General features: G+C 44.6%; 1 protein-coding gene across 1 annotated transcript; it reads right to left on the bottom strand.

Moving 5' to 3' along the window:
- Positions 1–1491: 1491 nt before the first annotated feature.
- Positions 1492–2517, bottom strand: LOC138249392 (olfactory receptor 52E4-like). Its single transcript, XM_069203351.1, has one exon. It carries the CDS (start codon positions 2515–2517, stop codon positions 1492–1494), a length of 1026 nt encoding a protein of 341 aa, XP_069059452.1.
- Between the last annotated feature and the right edge of the window lie 19285 nt (positions 2518–21802).

The following is a 21802-nucleotide window of genomic DNA, read 5'->3' as shown; positions in this document are numbered from 1 at the left end:
AGGGCAGAGACGACCGCCAGGCTAGAGACCTGCCATCGGTATTTGGACCGGCTTACCGCCGTGGATTTCCAGCGGTTCGAACCGCCATGAAATCCATTGCGGTAAGCACTATCAGTGCAGGGAATTCCTTCCCTGGCACTGATAGGGGTCTCCCCCACCCCGACTGCCTCCCCTACACCCCCACCAACCCTGCCACCCCCCAAAGGTGGCAGGGCCCCCCTCCCCACCACGACCCCCAACATCACATAACTCACACACACCCGACACACATGCAGGCACCACCAACACACACCCCCCCCGACATACATGCCAACATCCACACACACAGTTAGGCACGCACACCCACATTCAAACATACACGCACACATCCATACAGACATACCCACAGACATACACACACTCATTCCCAAACACGCATCACCCCCACAAGCATACACGCACTCACACACCCCCTCTACATACTCAGAGGCACACCCCCATGCACGCACACAACACACAACAACCCCCCACCCCCTTCCCCTGACGGACTTACCTGGTCTGTCGATCCTCTGGGAGGGGACGGGAGCCATGGGGGCAGCTCCGCCAACACCACACCGCCAACAGAACAATGCCACGGCGAATCACAGGACGTGATTCGCTGGGCAGTGTTCTGTTGACGTGGCGGTGGAGGTGGAGCAACCTCCACTTCCCCGCCTCCCACCAGTATGGCTGTTGGCGGCTCTCCGTCCGTAAAGGGACGGAGAGCTGCCAACGGTCATAATAGGCCGAGTGGCAAACCTCCTGCACTGGCGGTCTTCCGCACGGCGGTCCCTCAGCGGTCTTTTTTCAAAATGACCCCCACAGTGTTGTCTTGGATCCCCTAATTCAAATTGGGTCAGAAACTGCCATTACCAGCCCCCATCGGAATTAATTAGCCACACATACTGAGGGCTTGAATGTCAATCATTTCACAGGCAGCACACATTTCTCATGTCCCCTTTGGGCATTTCTCCCTTACCTATGATATCACAATACAGGGATGTACCTTGGTTATGGGGGTTCTCTAATTTGCAAGGAGACACACTGTCTTGCAAATGGGGAATGCCGTCTTCTGGAGCCTGTTTTGGCAGGTCTCCAGGGATTCAATAATACGCAAGTGCATTTCCACAAAGCCATTTTAATCAATACTAGTTTAGACGCTATTAAAGGCCATAATTACTATTGGCAAAAGACAAGCCCTTCCACAGGTGAAGAAACAGTCTGATTGCAGAGTATCATGCAACATGTCATATGCTCCAATAACAACAAACATTTTTTTTTACTGTTCTACTAGGCATGCAGTGCTCCAAATCTACCATTTATCTCTGAATTAAACAGCATTTTACTTTCTTTGATTTTTTTCTGAGTCCTTTAGTTTTATATCATAAAAAAGAATATGTTCACATTCCATGAATTTCTCTTTGTTCTTCTTTTCATCGGTTACCTCGACTATGACCAAGCTATGCATCAGTGTTAAGTGAATCTGTTCCCCATGGTGAACATTTTCAGAACCTTTGTATGAATATGTTTGGTCCTCACCCCATAGATGACCGGATTGAGCATGGGCGGCATGAGGACGTACAAATTGGCAACAATAATGTGAACATGAGGAGCGATGTTGTGTCCAAATCTGTGAGTCAAGAAGGAGAAAAAAGCTGGTATGTAGAATATCAACATGACACAGACATGGGAAGTGCAGGTGCTGAAGGCCTTGTGCCGGGCCTCTTGGGTTGGTAAATTTAGCACCACACGTAGGATCAAAACATAGGACAAGACGATTAATGTTATGTCCATCCCAAGGACCGTCCTGGCGACCATCAGCCCATAGATGCTGTTGATGGTTGTGTCTGCACATGCCAACTTCACTATCCCCATGTGCTCACAGTAACAATGGGCAATGACATTGCTTCTGCAGTATGGCAACCTCGTTGTGAGGAAGACAAAAGGAAGACAGACTGAAAAGTTTCTGAGAAGAACGGCCACCCCTATCCTTGATATGACGGCATTGGTTAAGATGGAGGCATATCTGAATGGGTGGCAGATGGCAACAAAGCGGTCAAAGGCCATGGCCAACAAGATGCCGGATTCCATTCCTGTAAACATATGAATGAGGAACATCTGCATGAGGCAGGTTGCAAAAAGAATCTCATGGGCATCAAGCCAGAGGATGGCAAGCATTTTTGGCATTGTGGTGGTGGATAAAACAAGGTCGACACCAGCCAACATCGACAGAAAAAGGAACAGTGGCTCATGCAAACTCTGGTGCATCTTCACTACCAACAAAATGGTGCTGTTCCCCATTAGAGCGATGACGTACATCACACAGAAGGGGATGCTGATCCAATGATGAGCATCTTCAAGACCTGGAATACCAATCAAAATGAAATGGGAGGGCTGAATAATAGTGGCATTGTAGGAGCACGTACTGTGCTGGTGACTCAGACACCCCTCACTGTGGGGAAACAAAAGGAAATAAAAGGAGATTGAATTCACCTGCATTCTCGAAGAGATCACACATCTTGCATAATTCAAAGCACATTAGAAATTAAATAAATCCCCCCAAATAATTATTTATATACAATCTGTTTTAAGTAATTGTTTGTTCAACCATTCCTACATGGTACCTGATGCTTGCTGGCCATTCAATTAATATTATTCACAACTCCGTGTGTGACCTTTTCAAACAAAAACATGTAACCTTGTGAGAATAATGATGTCTGGCTATGGGTTATCTGAGTTTAATCAATATTTTTATCCTCTTAGGTGGCAGGAAACTAGAGTGTGACAAATCTGATTTCATAGCACACATTAACTGTGGAGGGACCCAAGCCAGCAACCAATCTATTGCACCCTCAAAATCATCAATAAGCAATGTATAAACATCTTGCAGAATATATTTCTACTTCTAATCACCTCCTTCTAGGCATTTTGTAAGCATAAATACGTTTCTAGGGGTGAATATTCTGATAGAAAGGGCTGCTGTACACAAACATGGGGGGAATGATTGTGTGGCAAAGGGACAATGTATAAGACCTATACAGAAGTGGTAGGGACACAGTTGTGAGGAGGAAGATAATGTTATGGCATGAAAATCACAATGGCACTGGCGTGAAAGTGAAGGAGGAGAGGCTAACTGATTAATGCCTGGTCGGCAGTGAAACGTGCCTCCTAGTTGATGGAGCATATGATATGTGAAGCAAGTGTCCTAGAGATAATATCTACGAGCCCAGAAGGGTTCAACATGATATACTGAATGTTGCCTAATCATCGAGGAGGTAGGCTAGTATTCACTCTCCAAGAGCATCTCATGATGAAGGTGTTACCTACACCAGACTTTCCTTTGGCAGGTATCATGGACTTCAAGACCTTTTCACCGGCTTCCAGATTATTTAGTGGCATGTTATGTTAATGTCCACCTGGATCAGGGTGGCATTTGTTGATCCTTTACTTGATCTTGTGCTCCCATTCTCAGTGACATTCTCTAACTTTCTAGGTGTAGGGGATTTCAACATGTGCGTGGAGCCACCCATTAGTCCACTGTTGGACATATTAAGTTTGGGTATGGTGGTGCTGATGCAAGCCCTAAAAAGTGAATGGCCACAACCAGAATAAAGCCCACACACTTCACCCTATATTTGGATCAGGTGTCCTCCTAGACTATAAGGAAGCTTTGCCTCTGATGTGATCTGAGAACATGGTAATGCCTCTCTTGTGAAAATGTCATTCAAGACAGATAGTTTTAAAAAGGCCTAAAGTTAAGTTGTAGAAAAAACAACCATGGGCTAAACTATCAGTCTCAAATCTTTTACAGCAGCTGAAGAACTCCAAGCCATCACTAGCTAATACCCTGCATGCTACATAGACTGTGTAACGTCTGCAATAGACAAAAAGCTGCCTTATAGGATCATGAAAAGTCATAGACCTGCACCTCCCTGGTGCTCTACAGCTTTGAGAAAGTCTAAGCTTGGTTGGAAAAAACTAGAGAGGATTTGATGTGTGGACTACTCGTTCAATGCCAGAGTCATAATAAAAGGTGTCCTAACAAATCAGCCTTCCTTACTAAGAAGGTCCTAGGGGATGAGAACTGAGCAAAGGAAATGTTCAAGAATGTTTTTAATTTTATCTCCCCTAAGTGTGCAGGAAATCAAATTGTGAACTCCCAGGAGCTACCAGGTAGAATATCTAACATTTGTGATGAGAAGATGTCTAATATTTTGAAATGCTTATCTCCTTGTAGGGTAGATTGTGACTCAAGAGTTGGAGAAGCAGGGCCTACACCCTGTGGGTTGAGTAATAGGGTAGGCAGAGAGTAGAAATATGATAGTAATAACCGTCTAGCAACATGTGAGCCAATAATGACTGACAACTTCACTTCAATCATGGCTGTCCTAAAATTAGAATCTCCACTGGATTCTCTGCCTCTTTCTCATAGGAAAGTGCCAGAAGTAGCCCTTGGTCTGTTACTTCTGGATATTTGCAATAACTCACTGTAAAGTGGATGTGTTCAAGGGGAATTGTGTGCCACTATTAAAAAAGGCAAACACAGATCCTGCCGTTCCCACAAATGACCAACTAGTCTCTTGGCTGACATTTGCTGGGAAGATAATGGAAACATTTGTATGTGTATTTTTATTTTTAGTGTTTATAAAGCACATTTGTGGCATCGAAGCGCTAAGTACAAGAAGAGTAAGTATCAGAAAAATCTAAAGGAACTATGGGGAAGAAGAAAGTTACTGAGGAAAAAGCCAAGTTTTTACTAACCTCCTGAAGGTTAAGAACTTTTGTTCCTTCCTTATAGACAGGGGGACTTAATTCCAGTGTTTGGCCACAGCAACAGCAAAGGCTTTATCCCCCCATCTAGCCCTACGAGTATGAAGAACATGGATCATGTGGGCTCCTGTAGATCTGAGTTGCCCACTAGGCGTATGCCAACGTAACCTCAACGACGAATATTCAGACAAATATTCAGATCCCCATCCATGCACAGACTTATAGGTTAGATATACAGTTTTAAACATAATGCGCTTTGCGACTGGTAGCCAATGCAATTGTTTCAGGCTACTGCTAACTGAAGCCGAGCAAGTGAGATCTAATATGAAGCGGGCAACAGTATTTTGAATCGGCTGGAGCTTCCTAAGTGAGGAATTATCTAGATTGAGCAACAAGGCGTTACAGTAATCTAATCTAGAGATTACTAATGCCAAATTGACTGTAATTCTCCACTCCATTTGCTTGTAAGGAAAGATTTTTTTCAATGTTTTCAAAATCCAGAAAATAGATTTAGTAATAGATTTCACTTGTGGCTTAAAAGAAAGACCATTGTCAAAAATGACTCCCAAGTTTCTGGTGGCGTTAATAGGAGCAGGAAGCTCATCACATTCCGAAGGCCACCAATGTGAATTCCACAGCGCCTTGCTGGAGCCAAAAAACAAAATCTCAGTTTTGTCACCATTCAGCTTTAGCCAATTCAGGCCCATCCAACTGTTGACCTCTCGCATACAATTATGGAAGCGATCTGCCACTTCCTCCCAATTTTTTGAAACTGGAATTATCAATTGAGTATCATCAGCGTAGGAGGTGGGCATAAAGCCAAACAAACAAATCAGTCTGGCTAAAGGAGCAACATACAGATTGAATAAAGTGGAGCCAAGTGAGGAGCCTTGTGGGACACCACATGGCAAATGATACGCCGGTGCCCTAAAATCTCCCCAAATCACTGTAATAGGTCTTTCTCCCAAAAAAGATGCCAAAATCTTCAATGCCGTATCTCCAATCCCTGCTTGATAGAGACGCAATACCATAAACTGAGGCGAGATGGTGTCAAAAGCAGCAGGATAGGTCCAATAGGACTAGTATGGCTCCTTGTCACTCATCCACCAATCTACAAATGGTGTCTGAAGTGGTAATGAGGGCTGATTCTGTACTATGGGTCTTCCTAAAACCATGTAAGCCTCCCAAATTGTGAAGAAAGTTGGCTAGTTCTATATTAATGTGTTTCTCAAAAATCTAAGCCTGAACAGGGAGTAGAGAAATAGGCCGCAGATTACCTGAATCATGTGCTGCTCCATCACATTTCTTTTTCAGGGGAACCACCGTCGCTTCCCTCCAAGATGTGGGAAAAACTCCTGTGGTTAAAACCTCCTGAAAAACTGGGGCAAGGGCTGAGGAAACTAGTTCAGAAACCTGCTGTAAAATGTGGGGGGGGGGGCCATGGATCACTAGGGGAACCTGACATGCAACAATCCTTAATCCTTTCAGGAGGTAATGGCTGAAAATTGGTTAGCAAAGCAATATCTTTATATGAGTTGCTATTAGAGAAATCAGGTGGGCAGAATGTCCTTTCAGAGTGACTAAAGCTCAAATTAATTTGTAGAACTTTATTTTCAAAGAAAGTTGCCACTTTATTGCAAAATTCTTGTGAGTTTTCCAGCTCAGAAGGAGTAGGGGAGCCGTCAAGGAACATATCACTTAAAAAAGTTCTCTGGGGGCATTTGATGCCTCCTTAATCTTTTGAGTAAAATAATCGGATTTAGCAGCTTTATAAGCCCTGAGGACAGCTCTTAGCTTATCTTTCTCAGCCGAGTTTGGATCTAACTTCCATCGCCGTTCTGGTTGGTGATATTTTTTTTGTAATTGCTGAAGGTCCTTAGTAAACCAGGGACATCTGTTTTTTTATTTTCTGAAAAGGCAGAGGACTTAAGTGGGGCAAGTTGATTGATTGCAATATTAATTCCATAACTAAAACTGTCCGTAGCTGACATGGATAAGCTTCCAGCAGCTTCCCAACCTGCAACCAGAGCTGGGCCTAGCTGTTGCTTTGTAACACGGTTCCAGTGTCTGACTGATTTCCTGTTAGAACTAATATGCTGAGAGGAATGAAGCTTCAGAAACCTGAAGGTTAAAAGATGATGATCAGTCCAATCAAGCGGCGTGTTTTTCAACATCACCTGATCCTCAGGACGGGCAAATATCCCGTCTAATAAATGGCCTGCTATGTGAATAGCTGTTTTAACTTTTAATTCCCAGTCAAAGACCACCATAAGACTTAGAAATTCCTCGATATGTGGGCTCTGGCTGTCGTCAAAATGAAGATTGAAATCCCCTAATATAACACATTTTGTGGACATGGTTAGAGGTTCAGTTAAATTTGGCCAGTACTGCAGGAAGGTGGAGTACGGGCCAGGCGGTCGATAAACCAAAAGTCCTTCAAATAATATAGAATTATTTTGACAAATTTTAAAGTACATTCCCTCACAAATCTCTGATGTGCGATTGACCACATTCCACTGGCAAGAGAGATAGGACCTACAGAAAATAGCTAATCCTCCTCCTCTGCCAGTGGTTCAGTCCAGTCTATAAAATGTGTATCCAGGAGGCGTAACGGCTAAAAAATCCAGATTTGAATCAGCTTTTGCCCAAGTTTCAGTAATAAAAAGGCAGTCTAAATTATGGTGACCAATTAAATTTTCAATTTCCATCTTATGTTTAATTAAGGAGCGCACATTAATTAAAGCGCCAATTAAAGGATCAGTAGTTTGGGCCACTCCCTTTTTTGACCTCTTGCATCCCACATGTGAAGAACTGCCAGGTGCCATAGTATTGCATGAAATCCGGGGTGACCAACTGCAGTGTTTGCAGCCCCACTCTTTCAATTCGTCTGGGGCAATCTTGGGCAAAAACTTGCATAGCAGGACTCCGGCTAAAGAATGGAGGGTTTCTGAAGAATAAGAGATACGGCCCAAAATTGGCTGGGACGGGGCATAGTCACCGCCCCCCAGCCCCGGTCGGGTGCGGACGGGCGCAGACGGCTCCTTAGGCACGCCAGCTGTGTGCGTCTGCTGCATGGCCGCATCAGGTCTGAAATAAGAGTGCTGGCTCACCAACGAACGGGTTCACGTGACTGGCAGCAGCTAGGCTGCTAACCTGCGAATGTAGCCGATAGTAAGAGCAGTAATGGAGGGGAGGCCTCTAATAGGCCCCTCTCCTGTCAAGATTAAAACCAGCTTCTGACGCCAGTAAATAAAAAGTCTTGTACTTTAAAATGCGGCAATCATCTCCTGTCTAAGTGGTTGGCCAGTGTACAAATATTTGACTCGGTTCAGTCAGGGTTTCGCCCCATACAAGGCACAGAGAGCATCTGTGGTAGATGACCTTCAGTTGCTTACAGACAAGGACAAGTCTATTTAAGTCAGAACATAGAATCATCCCTACTGGCTTTAACAGGACTGATCTTGTGGCCCGTCGTAGTTCTCTTGGCAGGGTTCTGTACCACACCGCTTCCTTATACATTTTTTGGTAGACTTACAGGAGGAAGCAATTAGGCCTCAGTGTTTTACCTGACCACATCCCTCTACCACTTTCACAAAATTCTTCCCTTGCAAAGGAAGGTCCAGAGCCGCACAACCTTTGGGCACAGTCTGTTTTGCCTAGGAATGCCATTGTTTTGGAGAATAGCCTTTTAAGGGGCTGCTTCTTAACCCCCATGACTACCTTAAGCAACAAACTAAGGAAAAAAAACAACACCTCAAATCCCACATTTCTACCCCAAACCATCTGTCATTCAGAAATTGCATCATCTCATTTTGTAAATGAGCACTAACCCACTAGCAGGGACCTTTTGGGTATACTTCCAAAGTGGCCCGGGTCCACCTAAAATGTAACCTGGCCAACAAATGTGAGACCATTACTGGGTCTTGCCTACCTCACCACCATTTTGGCTGCTGAACATAGCTGAATTCTATGCATCTGCTACCTCCTATCCCCCCACATCTAAGAAATAGAGATAAGAAAAGTGAAAAGGAAACTAAGGAGAAAGGTGGAAACTGAGGTAGGTGCACAGTTCTTTGTGTGAGTGTGTGCACAGACTGGACATTTTCTACCAGACTGTTCACCACATATATGTTGAGATCTAAGTACATAAGATCTTAGTGCCATCACAAAAAGTCAGAACTTTGAAAGGAAAAGAAATTAAGTGAAAACCAGCTCCCTCTCTAATGACTTGTTGACTTTATCTTTCCCGCCAACACTACATCTGCTGTCAATATCAATTCACTCCGGATAACTCCATAACTGCCTATGAATAGTACTGTAACACACTGCTTGTAATACACAACAGAAAGAAGGTTACCTTGCACCTTGTAACCTATATAGAGAGAAAATTGCCATGGAGAACAAAACAGCTGTTGTACGAAAGAAAAAACAAACTCGACAGTATTGATTATTAAAACTCAACCACTTCCACAAGGCACAACAAGGCAGGGTGAGCAAACTGTGACAAGACTACAAGAGAGCAGTTCAGATGTCCAAGAAAGATCACATCAACAAGTTTTGCAAAACTAGAAACCCAAAAACGTTTTGGAAATAATCAATGAGGTAGATAAGGATTTTTCCACTGTATGCAATGCAAACATAAGCAAGGAGACCTAGGTATATCACCTGAGGAAACACTATTCTATGGTTTCAGCATTGCTACAGTAGAATCCACTGCAAAGGGGATGTGCAGAATAAAAAGCCCCCTGCCCAGCACCCAAAAGTATCCAGCAGCTCCCTCTAAGGCACTAGGGACAGGAAAAAGCATGGATGACTTGGGCACAGCAGAAGCCAGTAGAATATACACTCCCACCACCTCTATTTCTCTGATAGAACCCCAAAAGCTGCCTGACCCAAAGGTCAACAAGGAGGAGCAAAGTACATAAGGTTGGAAAAACAGGCACAGAGTAAGACAGGTCCCCATCATGACCAGTACTGAGACAATAGGCAGGTACCAGGGTACAGTAGATCAAATAATGTGTCCTGCCAAAGCTTTGTCAAAAGAAAATAGAGATGTTGGGCCTCTGAACCAGGTGACTTGCCATCAGCACTCTTTAAAGCCAACCCAGACGTTTTGGCCAAAAATCTCAAAAACATGTTTAGTGCTGTTAGTGCATTCCAGACTCCTGGTGTGGATCAATTATCCTCCCAATCTCCAAAGGAGGTGACAGAGGTAATCTCGTCAATTGTCAACTGATCACTTTACTTGACATAGAATCCAAATATTATGTAAACCTGACATTACAAGATCTTCTAGCATGGATAGACAGCCTGGAACCTATTCTATGGACCCAAACAGGATTTTGCACTGGGCAGGGAACTCTCTCAAACATGGCAGCCCAAGCACTCTGTATGGAGAACACCTTCAGCGTAAAATCAACACTCAACGCTTGTTTAATCAATTTCAAGGCAGCATTCAACAGGGTCCCCCAAGACTTGTTGTGGCAGATATTAACCAGTAATGGGATACCACCAACAAAAATTGAGAGACATTCAATGTCTGCACACCAAAATGGCTATGTATAAAGATAGGAGCTGTCACCAAGCTCTCCCAGAAAATCTACCCTTCAGTCAGCTTGAAGCAGGGGTGCCTTCTCTCACTCCTGCTGTTCACAATCTATCTATCAAGCATCTCTAGACAGATGGACATCATAAATGCATATTGTCCCAAACTTGACAACAACCCCCTCACACATATCTTATATTATATACTGACAACCTGCTTATAATAAGCAAAACTTCTGTTTGCCTACAGCGTCTCCTAGATGCTATTCATTGCTTTATGATGAGAAAGACTTCTGTGGGGTAACAGCAACTCCTAGACGCTATTCATTGCTTTGCAAAGTGGGATAAACTTGAAATAAACCTGACGAAACCTAAAGCACTGAAGTTTACCAAGAAATTAAAAATACCCAGATCATGGAGCATCAAATTAATCTGGTTGTCCATTTAATCACAGCATAGATAACTTGGGATGCTATTCGACTCCAGGGGCACTTTTGTGCCACACATGGATGTAATTAAATCAAAAGTCCATCCATGACCAGCATTTTATACCCTCTCTAGATCCCTGAAAGGCCCCATTTAAGGACTGCTTCAGAAGGTTTCTGCTGACCATCACATACGACTGCAAAATTACAGCGGGAATAGCGGCTGGGCTGTTGGAGTCACTGACTGCAAAAGCCTATTGTTCTGTATTTAATCTTCCAAGTAATGCATTGCAGGCACAATTGCCCAATGTGCTACAGATTCAGATTGACCAAAAAAAACACACTGGTTGCATGTGTCTTGTTTGAATAAACAAGCAAAACTTGAATTCATTTTTTATATGCTTTAAGGACAATGCCCTGCAGTCACTACAAAGCATCAATCCATGGAACATGGTGGTGTCACCCATAGAATTTCAAGAACACCTTAACAGCATGGCCAGAATTCTTTCCCTTCAAGAAGATAAAGCATCCTTGGTGAAGCGGACTTGTGTATGCCAAGTCTGGCAAGTCATCAACATTTATATGACTTTAAAGCATCAGCCATATATTATCAATGACCTCTGTACAAGTGCGGGACCCCCACCACGACTCCAGGGCTCTGCCACAACTGCAGAGGCCCTTTGTGAATCAGGCCCAAGTTCTTGTGGCTTCATTTAGGAGTTTAACCAACAATGGACCAGCAGCCGACCTAGTTAAATACAGCAGAGGCAGCAGAATGAAAGACATGTGACATGGGAAAGAGAGACAAGGATACAGGTCCCCTGCATATGGCCTGCAATGATATCTCATCTTAGCTGCTTGGGGTATTTGACCAAGCCACAAATGGAACCAGTAGACAAGCCCTTATTCCCTAATACTCATGCCTAAATAAATGAGTAGTCATGTTCCTGACTATATTTGATTCCAGAGCAAAGGTCCACGTGGGCATAGCAATCCATAAATGAAGCAAACTTCCTGTCCTGGAAAGAAACAGCATTTGTGACTCCAAAGGACAATATTCTGGCCCAATTATTGCTAGCTGAACACTGACACTTTAGCAAATAGTGGCACAGTTCGCATCCTGGGTTGTCTAGGGGCCACATGTATGAAAGGATTTAGCAGTCACAAATGGCGAATTGTGCCATTTGCAACCACTAAATTGCCTTCTGATATGTACCAACCTATTACCGACTCGCAAAATAGAGTTTGGGAGTTGCTACTAGGGAGAGGCATGTAAAAGGCAATTCTTAATAGCAAGTTGCATAGGCATATATGAATGTTTTGCAACCTGAATGTGGTCGCAAACATTCATACTTCACTGACTCTGTGAAGGGGGTGGCAAGCTATGCGCTACGGGAAGGGGTCTATTAGGGACCCTTCCCCTTGTGTGAATGGGGGCACCAACATTTTTAAGAGCAGGCAGTAGCCCCATGGGCCACTGCCTACTTTTGAAAAATAAAAATGAAACTTTTCATTTTTGTTTTTGAAATGCATTTTTTTAACAACAATATTTATTTAAAAAGCTGACACAGACATGGATGTCTGCTGACCCCAGCAGTACACCATCCCTGTGAGTGCAGGCCATTTCCAATGGATCGCAAATTGCCACCTGCCTCATGAATATTAATGAGGCAGGTCCCTTGTGACCCATTTGGGAATCGCAGTGTCTGAGACACTGTTGTACATCACATTTTGTGGCTTCCTAATTACAAGTCGCAAAGAGTCGCAATTAGAAAGTCCCAAATTCCAGCAATAGTACATGTGGCCCTAGGTTCAGTCTCTACAGTTCCTGCACTTTTTACGTTCTACACAGTGCCCATCTTGGGTCATTCGGGTACTGGTTCCACAGGGCGACGGCCTGGTTTAACAGCTGCTGCCCTAACTGGCTCTAGGTCACATCACGAATAACATTACGCAATGTGGCAAATTTTGCACTGTTTCTACTTTGAGCTATTCATGTGCAGATACATAGGATCTAAAAGACGCATGATGATCAATTTCATGGGTCAAACATCAAGCCTTGGTGCTTTACTAAATCTTGCATCTTGCGAAACCCCACATATGCAATCAATCTCACTCTGAGAAGAGAAAAGTTAGGGCCTCATTTATGAGGCCCTAGAGGCACACTGGGCCACCAGAATCTTTTGTTTTTGCCCTCCAGTGGCACAGTGTGCCAGCCCATATTTACAAGGCCACGCAAAGCCACCTTGCGTAGCTTTTCATGGCTTTGTAAATATAAGCCCCTTTCATGCATAAAACTGCATGAAAGACGGGTTCCATGGGTGTTGCTGTTGGTGATCCCATGCAAAACCCAAGGAATACTAAGGAATCTGACACATTTCCAGATTTACAAGTCTGGGAATGCATCATATTCCTATGCCACCTCAGAGGTGACATAGAAATGATGCAATGGGGAGAAATATCTTTATTTCCCTACGTTTTTACTCTATCAATCATGCTCCATTCTGCAGCACACATAGAAAGAGGAAAACACCTCTCATGATTGCTTTTGTGCAGGAAGGTACCCCTTCCTGCACAAAAACAAGCATCCCTACAACACAGGCATCCTTGCACCATGGTCTACCTGTGCATGCATTGGTGCTAAACAGCAATTTGTGTGCCAGCGCTGGGGGAGAGGACAGAAATGCACCGTATCTTGTAGATAGAGCACAATTCTGCCCTTTCCTGATTTGTGCAGGGCAGCTCAGCAAGACACTTGCTACACCGCCCTGCGCCACGGGGCTGGAAAATATGCCCATTAGTCTCTTTTAATGCACACTATCCACTCTGCTCTAATACTGCATACGTGTAAAGTCTTTCTACTTTTTTGTGTTTTATCTTGTACAAGTGTATTAGTTTTGATTAACCATGCACATTGGCAATACATTTAAATTTTGTGTTGTTTGGCTAGGTTCACACTACAGAATTAAAATATTGTCTATTTTTCGAAGTTGGCTTAGGATTGTTCTTGCGCTATGTTTTCACTTTATTACTGTTTGACTACTGCACAAGTACTTTACACAGAAAAACAGCATACATAAATACATACACACAATATTTGGGTATAAACAGGATTAAGATTATCAACACAAAAATAAGTATTACTCAAGCATTTAATTTTGGTTCTTTTAGTATATAAGAATCTGTGTATGTATCTATTTTAATTGTCAAAGCCTTTTGCAGTCTATAACAAAAACGGTGCTGATTTAGAATGAGAAAGGACATCTGCTCAACTCAAATAGTTACATGCAGCTAATATGTCGGTGCAAGAGTATTCCCAAACTTTTATTTTTGAGTTTTGTATGTGCAGAAAAAAATACTTTGGTTAACAACAGTGAAAAGATTGGAAGAACAATGACTATGGCTCTGATGACAAAAGATGTGGGTAATGAATCTAATATACCTCAACTAGGCAACTTACACTCTTTTTGCATCATTTCGACCAACAGAGATGAGGACACATGACAGATTGGATGTCCAGTGCAGCGCACATACAAAGTTGGAAAACAAGAAGAAATTATAACATTATGCCTGCCTTGAGGAGTCATAACATTGTACCGCAAATTTCTCTTCACTAATGTTTGTAAATAGGGATTTGCAAAAACCCATGGGTAGTTGAATGTGACTGGCCATGCAGCACCCAAGGTACACCCCCTCAATACAAAATAACACAAATCAATATATAGCACAATTTTGCTTTATTTTGGGATACTATGCAAAGTCAATCAGAATTTGTGTTGGATAGTAAATCACACCCTAACACAAAAGTGACACAAACACTGTGCAAAGCATCATTAAGCCTTTGCCTGAGTGTCAGTAATTATGAGTGAGCATGCATACCGTGAAAAGTGAATGCAGGTGAGTGAGAATGATTAAGAATGATCATTGGGTCCCGTGAAAGTTTCAGTTGAGCACGGAGAAGCACACTCTGAATCCAGCCGTAGGTATAAGACCATGAAGACAGCACTTGGAGGGTCGAGATTCACTCCCAAGGAGACCAGCAGCAGGGACTACTTCAGGTTCAGTTGGATCTGGTCAACTGGGAAGCAGAAGATGCCTATGGAAGTTCAACCAGGAGGTCAGCTAACTGACCCTTAGAGTGACTTCTGAAAGCCTGGGTTCAGGTCAAGCAGGTCCATTCTTTTGAGGTCCATGAGTGTTCTGATTTCAGGTTGAGAGAGTTCCACTTTTATACCCAGTGTCAGCCTGAGAGTGGGGGACCCCCTTTGGTCTAACCTTAAAAATGGTTCTGTATGTTCTTCCCTTTTACTTGGGTTTAGCGCCACACTTTTTGGTGACAAAAATGGCTGGCAGGCTGAGGTGTAAGCTGCATTTGCTAATGACAGGGTAGGCATTTTCTGAAGTCAAGAAGGGGCTGCATACAGCACTCAAACTACCCTTTGAATCTCAGGATAGAGAAGGGGACATTCTCCTGCCAGCCCATGATGCTCAGTAGAGGAACACCATTCCCCTCACCCTTGATCTTTGTCCACTGTCTGGAAGGAATATTCACACATCACACCATAGGAGAGCCATTGATAGTCATGTGACCCTGGATACTGAGAGAAAGGCACCCTTGATTTAGGCAAGAAAATACCAACTTTACAAAACAGTAAGCTCATACTCAACTTTACTATTAAAGAGTGTTAGAAATGTACAAATCAAATGAGTGGTAGAAATATTTCTCTAGCTGTTCTCAAACTGAAGTCATCACTTCTTAAATATAGTAATGAAACAGTGTTAGTTTAGGGGAGGCTAGTCTTGCCCCTGTGAAAAACGGTGTTTTTTTTTCTCTGCCAGGACATGTAAACATTAAGTACACATGTCTTCCTTTTTAAATACCATGCACCTTGTGCTATGATCCTTTCAAGGCTACCTTTCAATTATTAAAAAGGAAGGTTTAAGCCTGGCAAAAGGTGTATTTTGCCATATCTAATGATAGTTTTTATACTGCGCGCACAGGCTGCAATGGCTGACCTGAGAGATGTTTTTCAGTGCTACTTCAGTGGGTGGCACAATGAGTGCTGCAGCCCTGATGTAGCAAACAGAGTAGGAAACAAAAAGAGTGGCTTAAGTGCACTAGGAGAACAGTAGCTGTGCACTAGGGCCATTGTTTTAATATATTTCACAAACATATTCCTGCGTTTGTAAAAAAAACAAAAAAGAATGCGGCCAACTCCACCAGACAGGAGGGGATCCCTAAATTCGATGTTCACCCCGTGGGTAAAGGTCTTGCCAACACACCATGCTGCTCATAAAACCCTAAAAGATGCTATTGGTATCCTTGATTATCTGTATATACTACTAGGTGTCTGCAGCTGGTCCTGGCTTGAAGTCCTATGTCATTAGGGTTTTTGCTTATTATACAGCATTATATCTCTGACCTTGGTGTTCAAGAGCAAATTTCACCTAGACATGAATATAAATATTTTGAAGAGGAACATTTAGCAGAAGCTTAGGAGCATTTAATAGAAGGTGTGTCTAGTGAAGTAGATCATAGACTGTGTCGTTACAGAACTTGGTGAATACATTTTGGTGACTAAGGCCTTCATTTTAACAATGGCGGTAAATGCAGCCTACCGTCGCGGCGACGGCTGCCAAAAGACTGTCGCCGCGGCTAAAATCAGTCTGCCAGATCATGACCACAGCCAGATTTCTGCCTCAAGAAGGGCGGAAATCTAGCTGTGGCCATACTGGTGGATGGTGTTAAGGTGGTGCTGCTATCACCAGCAGCGCTGCGCCAGTAGACCGCCGCCAGCCATATTATGACAAATAATATGGCCTGTTGGTGTTCTGCTGGCGGGTGCTGCTGGCGGTAGCAGTGCCCAGCTCATTCCCTGCCAGAAGACCCCCTGGATGCAGGTGAGTTGGGCTTCTGACAGGGGAGGGGTGGCAGGGGGTGTAGGGTGTGTATGTGTGGGGTTGTGTGCATTCATGTGTGAGGGTGTGCGTGAATGCGACTGTGTGTGTAGTGTTGTTTGCGTGGGTGTATGCATGTGTAAGAATGGGTGTAAGAATGGATATATGAATGCGTGTCTGTGTGTCAGTGTGAATGTGTGTACGGATGTGTGTGAGAATGAATGGATGCATGCGTGAATGCATGCGTGTATGCCAGTGTGAGTTTGTGTGTGAGTGGTGCATGTCTGTGAGTGTGTGTGAATGGCGGATGGCGGATGGTGGATCGGAAGGGGGGAGCATGGATGGAGAGGGGGTGGGGGCATCTGGGGGGTGTTTGGGAGGTTGGTGAGCCTCCTACCAGTGACTGTAAAGGAATTCCCTGTCACTGGTGGGGCATACCGCCATGGTTTTCGTGGCGTTACGAACAACACGAAAACCATGGTGGTAGGCAGGGTCAAAATGCCGCCGGTGGTACAATAGCAGCTGCTTGGCTGGAGATTGTTATCTCCAGCCTGGCTGCTGCTACCACCATGGTGGTCGGAGTGATAAATTGGCGGGTTGGTTGCAGCCAACCCGCCAATGTCATAATGTGGCAGTATGTACCGCCAGCCTGTTGGTGGTACTACCGTCACATTATCGCCTACCGCTGGGGTCATAATGAACCCCTAAGGCCATTTTCTCCCCTTTAAAATAGGACTTGCAACTTTGTCAGCAAGTTTCTGTTCTAACAGTATCAGGCAGCATTATCTAACTTACATCACTCCCTTCTTCAGCCCCCTTCTTTGGCTCCTCAGTGAAGTGGCTTCTACTTTTGAAACCTTCTCCTTAACTCACAAAGACATGGGCCTTCCCAACTATTACCCGACTATAACCATCCATCCAACAATGTGAAGTATTGAATCAGTAGCACAGGATAGTGAACTTGCTGTTATCTGCGTGTTTGTGTAACTGGTCAATCAAGTTGTACAGTAGAACCTACGACAAGCTGCAATCAAAGAATGAAACCATGGCAGTGTGCCTGAAACCCTAAGGAGCATTGAATGGCATAAGAAAGGTGCTTCCTACAATCCTAATCTGACTAGGTGGATGTTAGGAGGGAAGGAGGACTAGAAACAGATCAGCATGTATTCTCCTTAGGGGTGTGTGAAATTCACATAATTTGCTTTTGTGAAATTACACAATATTTCAGTAAATTACACAAAACTATGCAAGATGCAAATCTGACATTTAGGGGCAGACTTAAGAAAAGTGGTGCTGCACTCAGTATAGCGCCACTTTCCTTGCGCCCCTTAGGGCCGCACCTACTGCCACCGTGTGTGCACCGTATTTAAAATATGGTGCACCATAGCTCAGGGTAGGAGGGCAATAGCATCAGAAAATGTTGACGCTATTGATGTACTCTTCAGGGTTTGTTCCAAAATGTGGCGCTAACCTTGGACAGTACATAGGGGCCATTGTAAGCAATGGCAAGCCCCCTTTTAACGCCTGCTCTGCGCACGCATTAAAAATGCCCAAAAAAATGGATCAAAGAAATCTTTTAGATTTCTTTACTCCATTTTTTCGCCCCTCCCAACAGGGGAACGCACCCCTTGCATTTATTATGCCTGGTGCAGGCATAATGTTGTGCAAGGGGTTACAAAGTGGCGCAGTGCATGCATTGCACCACTTTGTAAATTTGGGGCAGTGGTTTTGGCATTATTGGGCCATATTAGCGTAAAAAATTACGTTAATGTGGATCAAGGAGGCACTAAGGGGGTTATTCTAACTTTGGAGGAGGTGTTAATCCGTCCCAAAAGTGACAGAAAAGTGACGGATTTACCACCAGCCGTATTACGAGTCCATTATATCCTATGGAACTCGTAATACGGCTGGTGGTATATCCGTCACTTTACCGTCACTTTTGGGACGGATTAACACTCCTCCAAAGTTAGAATAACCCCCTAAGTCCTCTTAAATCTGGGCCGTAATGCTATATTTGAGCATAAAATGCGTCCTTACATCAATTTTGGATATAAGGCTGAATTTCACAATAAAAAAATTATGTTTTTGCACCAAATGCGTCCTTGCATCAATTTTTGACATTAGGACGCATTTCGCACTAAACAAATTGCATGACAAACAAAAGTGTTGTATGCAACAATCTTTCATAATTTGTCCATTTATGTTTTTCTGGGTATTTTTGTAAAACTTAGCCGCAAACAGCACAGAATTATGCGACATGGTGTAATTTCTGGAATTTTGCATAACAAGCACAATGTGAAATTCTCACAATTACCCGAATTATGTCAGAGTAATTTAAATTTCACCCAGATCTAATTATGATGCTTATTGTACTAAGTAGCACATTAGTTTAGTGCATAATCATAGTTGTTCTTCAGGAAGCTTTATCTCCCTCACCCTATTCACAGGTTTAAAGTCCCCAATACTTACAGGGCAACTTCCTTTGGTCCATTGGTCAGAGGCGGGGTAGACACAGCCATGAACTCTCTTCCCACCTGCAGTTTATCCACTGCTGATCCCTTTTCAGATGGTCCAACAGCACTCTGCTGAAAGCAAATTGATCTTCAATGGATTGGCTGAAATTAGAGACACTGAAATGAAGCCAAAGTCTTAAGCCTGAATTTAAGAAAAACATTTCTTGCACCTCTTAGTGCCCCCCTACTGCCACCATGTGTGCGCCGTATTTAATATACTGCGCACCATGGCGCAGGTTAGGGGCAATAGCATTAACATCTTTGACGCTATTGATGTACTGTGGAAGATTAGCACCAAAATGTTGGCGCAAATCAAGCAGAGTACATGGGGGCCCATTGTATAAAATGGTATGCCCCCTTTTAACACCTGCTCTGTGCAGGAGTTAAAAATAGCCGCTAAAAATGGTGCAGTGGAATCTTGTAGATTCCACTGCACCATTTTGCGGTCGCCCTAATGAAGGTATGCCCATCTTGCATACATTATGCCAGGTGCAGGCATAATGTGACACAAGGGGTTACAAAGTGGCACAATGCATTAATTGCACAACTTTGTACATACGGCGCAGCAAATTTAGCCTCATTGGGCAACATTACTCTAATGTGGTGCATAAAGTCGATAGGCCCTCTTAAATCTGGGCCTTAGTTCCTACAAAGTCAGTCAGTAGATAAATACTATGTTATTGATCTCCCCAGGTCACTTGGCAAGGATGTGGGTGCTGTTGCCTTTTTATTATCCAAGTGTGGCAAAGAATCAAAGTCCATATTCTTCGGACTGGGCTCTGGCTCATGGTCTCAGGTATGACTTGACACTGCCTAACAAAATGGCAACAAGTGTGCCTAGAATTTGTGTAACCATTGCCATCTTCCCTTGCGACATGCTTGCTCTAATTTGAGTTTGGACCTAAATTTACTTATCTTACCTAACCGGACCGCTACAGATATTTGGAATATTTGACCTTTCGACAGGATTTTCATTGTATTCACCCTCCACAGCAGTTCATAGAAGCTTTATGGTGATTGACTCTGGTCTTTTTTTTCAAGTTCAGCTTAACTGTAAGTCTGTCAGGCTTACCAACCAGCACTACATTATCCACATGCATTATTGTCCTGATGATGACCTTAAATAATTGGGGTCAAAACTCTGTTGGCATCTGGTACAGCAAAACCTGGCTTTTGAATGAATACATCATACTCTAAGAATTTCTTTTGTTAAATATATTAAGTTCCTGTACTAAAATCATATATTCTTTGCCCACATGCTGTTTTCTTTTTTTCTTTTAATGTGTTTCACATGCGCCGTTCATGCACACTAGTTTACGAGCACCAGGTGCTCGCTTTTCTTTATTCACCTCACCTATTGTTGATAAATGTTGATGCTGCTATATGTTCTCTTGTTTATTGATTTGGTAATACAAATGCAATAATCTACGTGGTGCTTTCTTCTTCTGTTCTTATTAATTAAGTGTTAAGTTGTTGCTTTATTTGGGGCGTGGCCAGGACTCCGACAATGGCGTCCGCTTAAGAGCTCGGCTCCGGAGGGGCCAGCTTGAGAACTTCGGCCCAGCGCACCAGCACAAGCCACCTGTGCGCTAAATCGTCCGGCCGAGCTGCCGGAAAGTGGGCGGAGCGGCGGGACCCACGGGGCGGGCCCGGTGAGCGTTGCGGCCCGCGTGGAGCTGCCCGGACGGCGAGGAGACCTGCGGCCTTTCATCCCCTCCAAAGCTGCGGCCTCGCGTGAGCTGCGGGCCGCGGTGTGCGCGGGGGGAGCTGTCGGCAAGAGACGGCGAAATCGCCCGAGCTCCGGATTTTGAAGGCGGGACCCGGCAATGCTGTGGGGACACCGCTGGGCCTGCTGGTGCCCCCCCTGAAGGGGCGCCTCGCCCAAAACTGGGTAAACGGGTGTGGCCCTGTTCCCAATGGGGCCGCCCCGCGAGCACAAGCATATGCCCCACATGGATACTCTGAGCGGCAGCGGTACGCGGCAGAAGGCCCTCCCTGGCAGCAACCAGCATGAGGATGGCCGGTAGGGTGAGTGACACCCCCTATCTCCCCCTTTGAGGAGGCGCAGTCAACATTGTACTACCATTTGAGGGCCCCCGCGATCTCCTGGTACACCACCGGCCATTGTCCGCACGTATTACGCAGGCGAGCGAGCATACCCACGTGCACGCTGGTGCTATTGGCGGAAAAGTGGGTACACTGAGCGGGGATCGGCTTCGCCCTTACGGCGCCGCGCGCCTGACGCCGGCTAGCGCGGCGGGGCCTGCCGGCTGGGACAAGCGAGGGGGTTGATGCTGCCCGGAGCGGCGAACACTCACAAATAGCCGCGCCGGAACCCCCCCCGAAGCAGATCACGGCCGGCCGTGCGCCCAGGGCCCGCCCAGTGAAGACCACGAGCAGCACCAAGGCTGCAGAGCCTAAAACGTGGGGTGATTCCCGGCGGCGACTCCTACAACAGCGCCCAGGTTGGCGCCCGGCCCCTTCTCTGGGTCAAACCTCCTGGTCGGACCGATGCCCTCTAAAGGCCGACATAAGAGCAGAACCATGGACCCCCCAACACCCCCCGGGGACGGAGCAGCAGAACTGTTGAGCCAGCCATACTCCAAAGTTCAGGACACTCTAGACAAAATACTC

Source organism: Pleurodeles waltl, chromosome 8, assembly GCF_031143425.1.
Source record: "Pleurodeles waltl isolate 20211129_DDA chromosome 8, aPleWal1.hap1.20221129, whole genome shotgun sequence".
Taxonomy (NCBI): Eukaryota; Metazoa; Chordata; class Amphibia; order Caudata; family Salamandridae; genus Pleurodeles; species Pleurodeles waltl.
The sequence above is the reverse complement of the archived record's forward strand: the minus strand, read 5'-3'. Positions and strand labels throughout refer to the sequence as shown.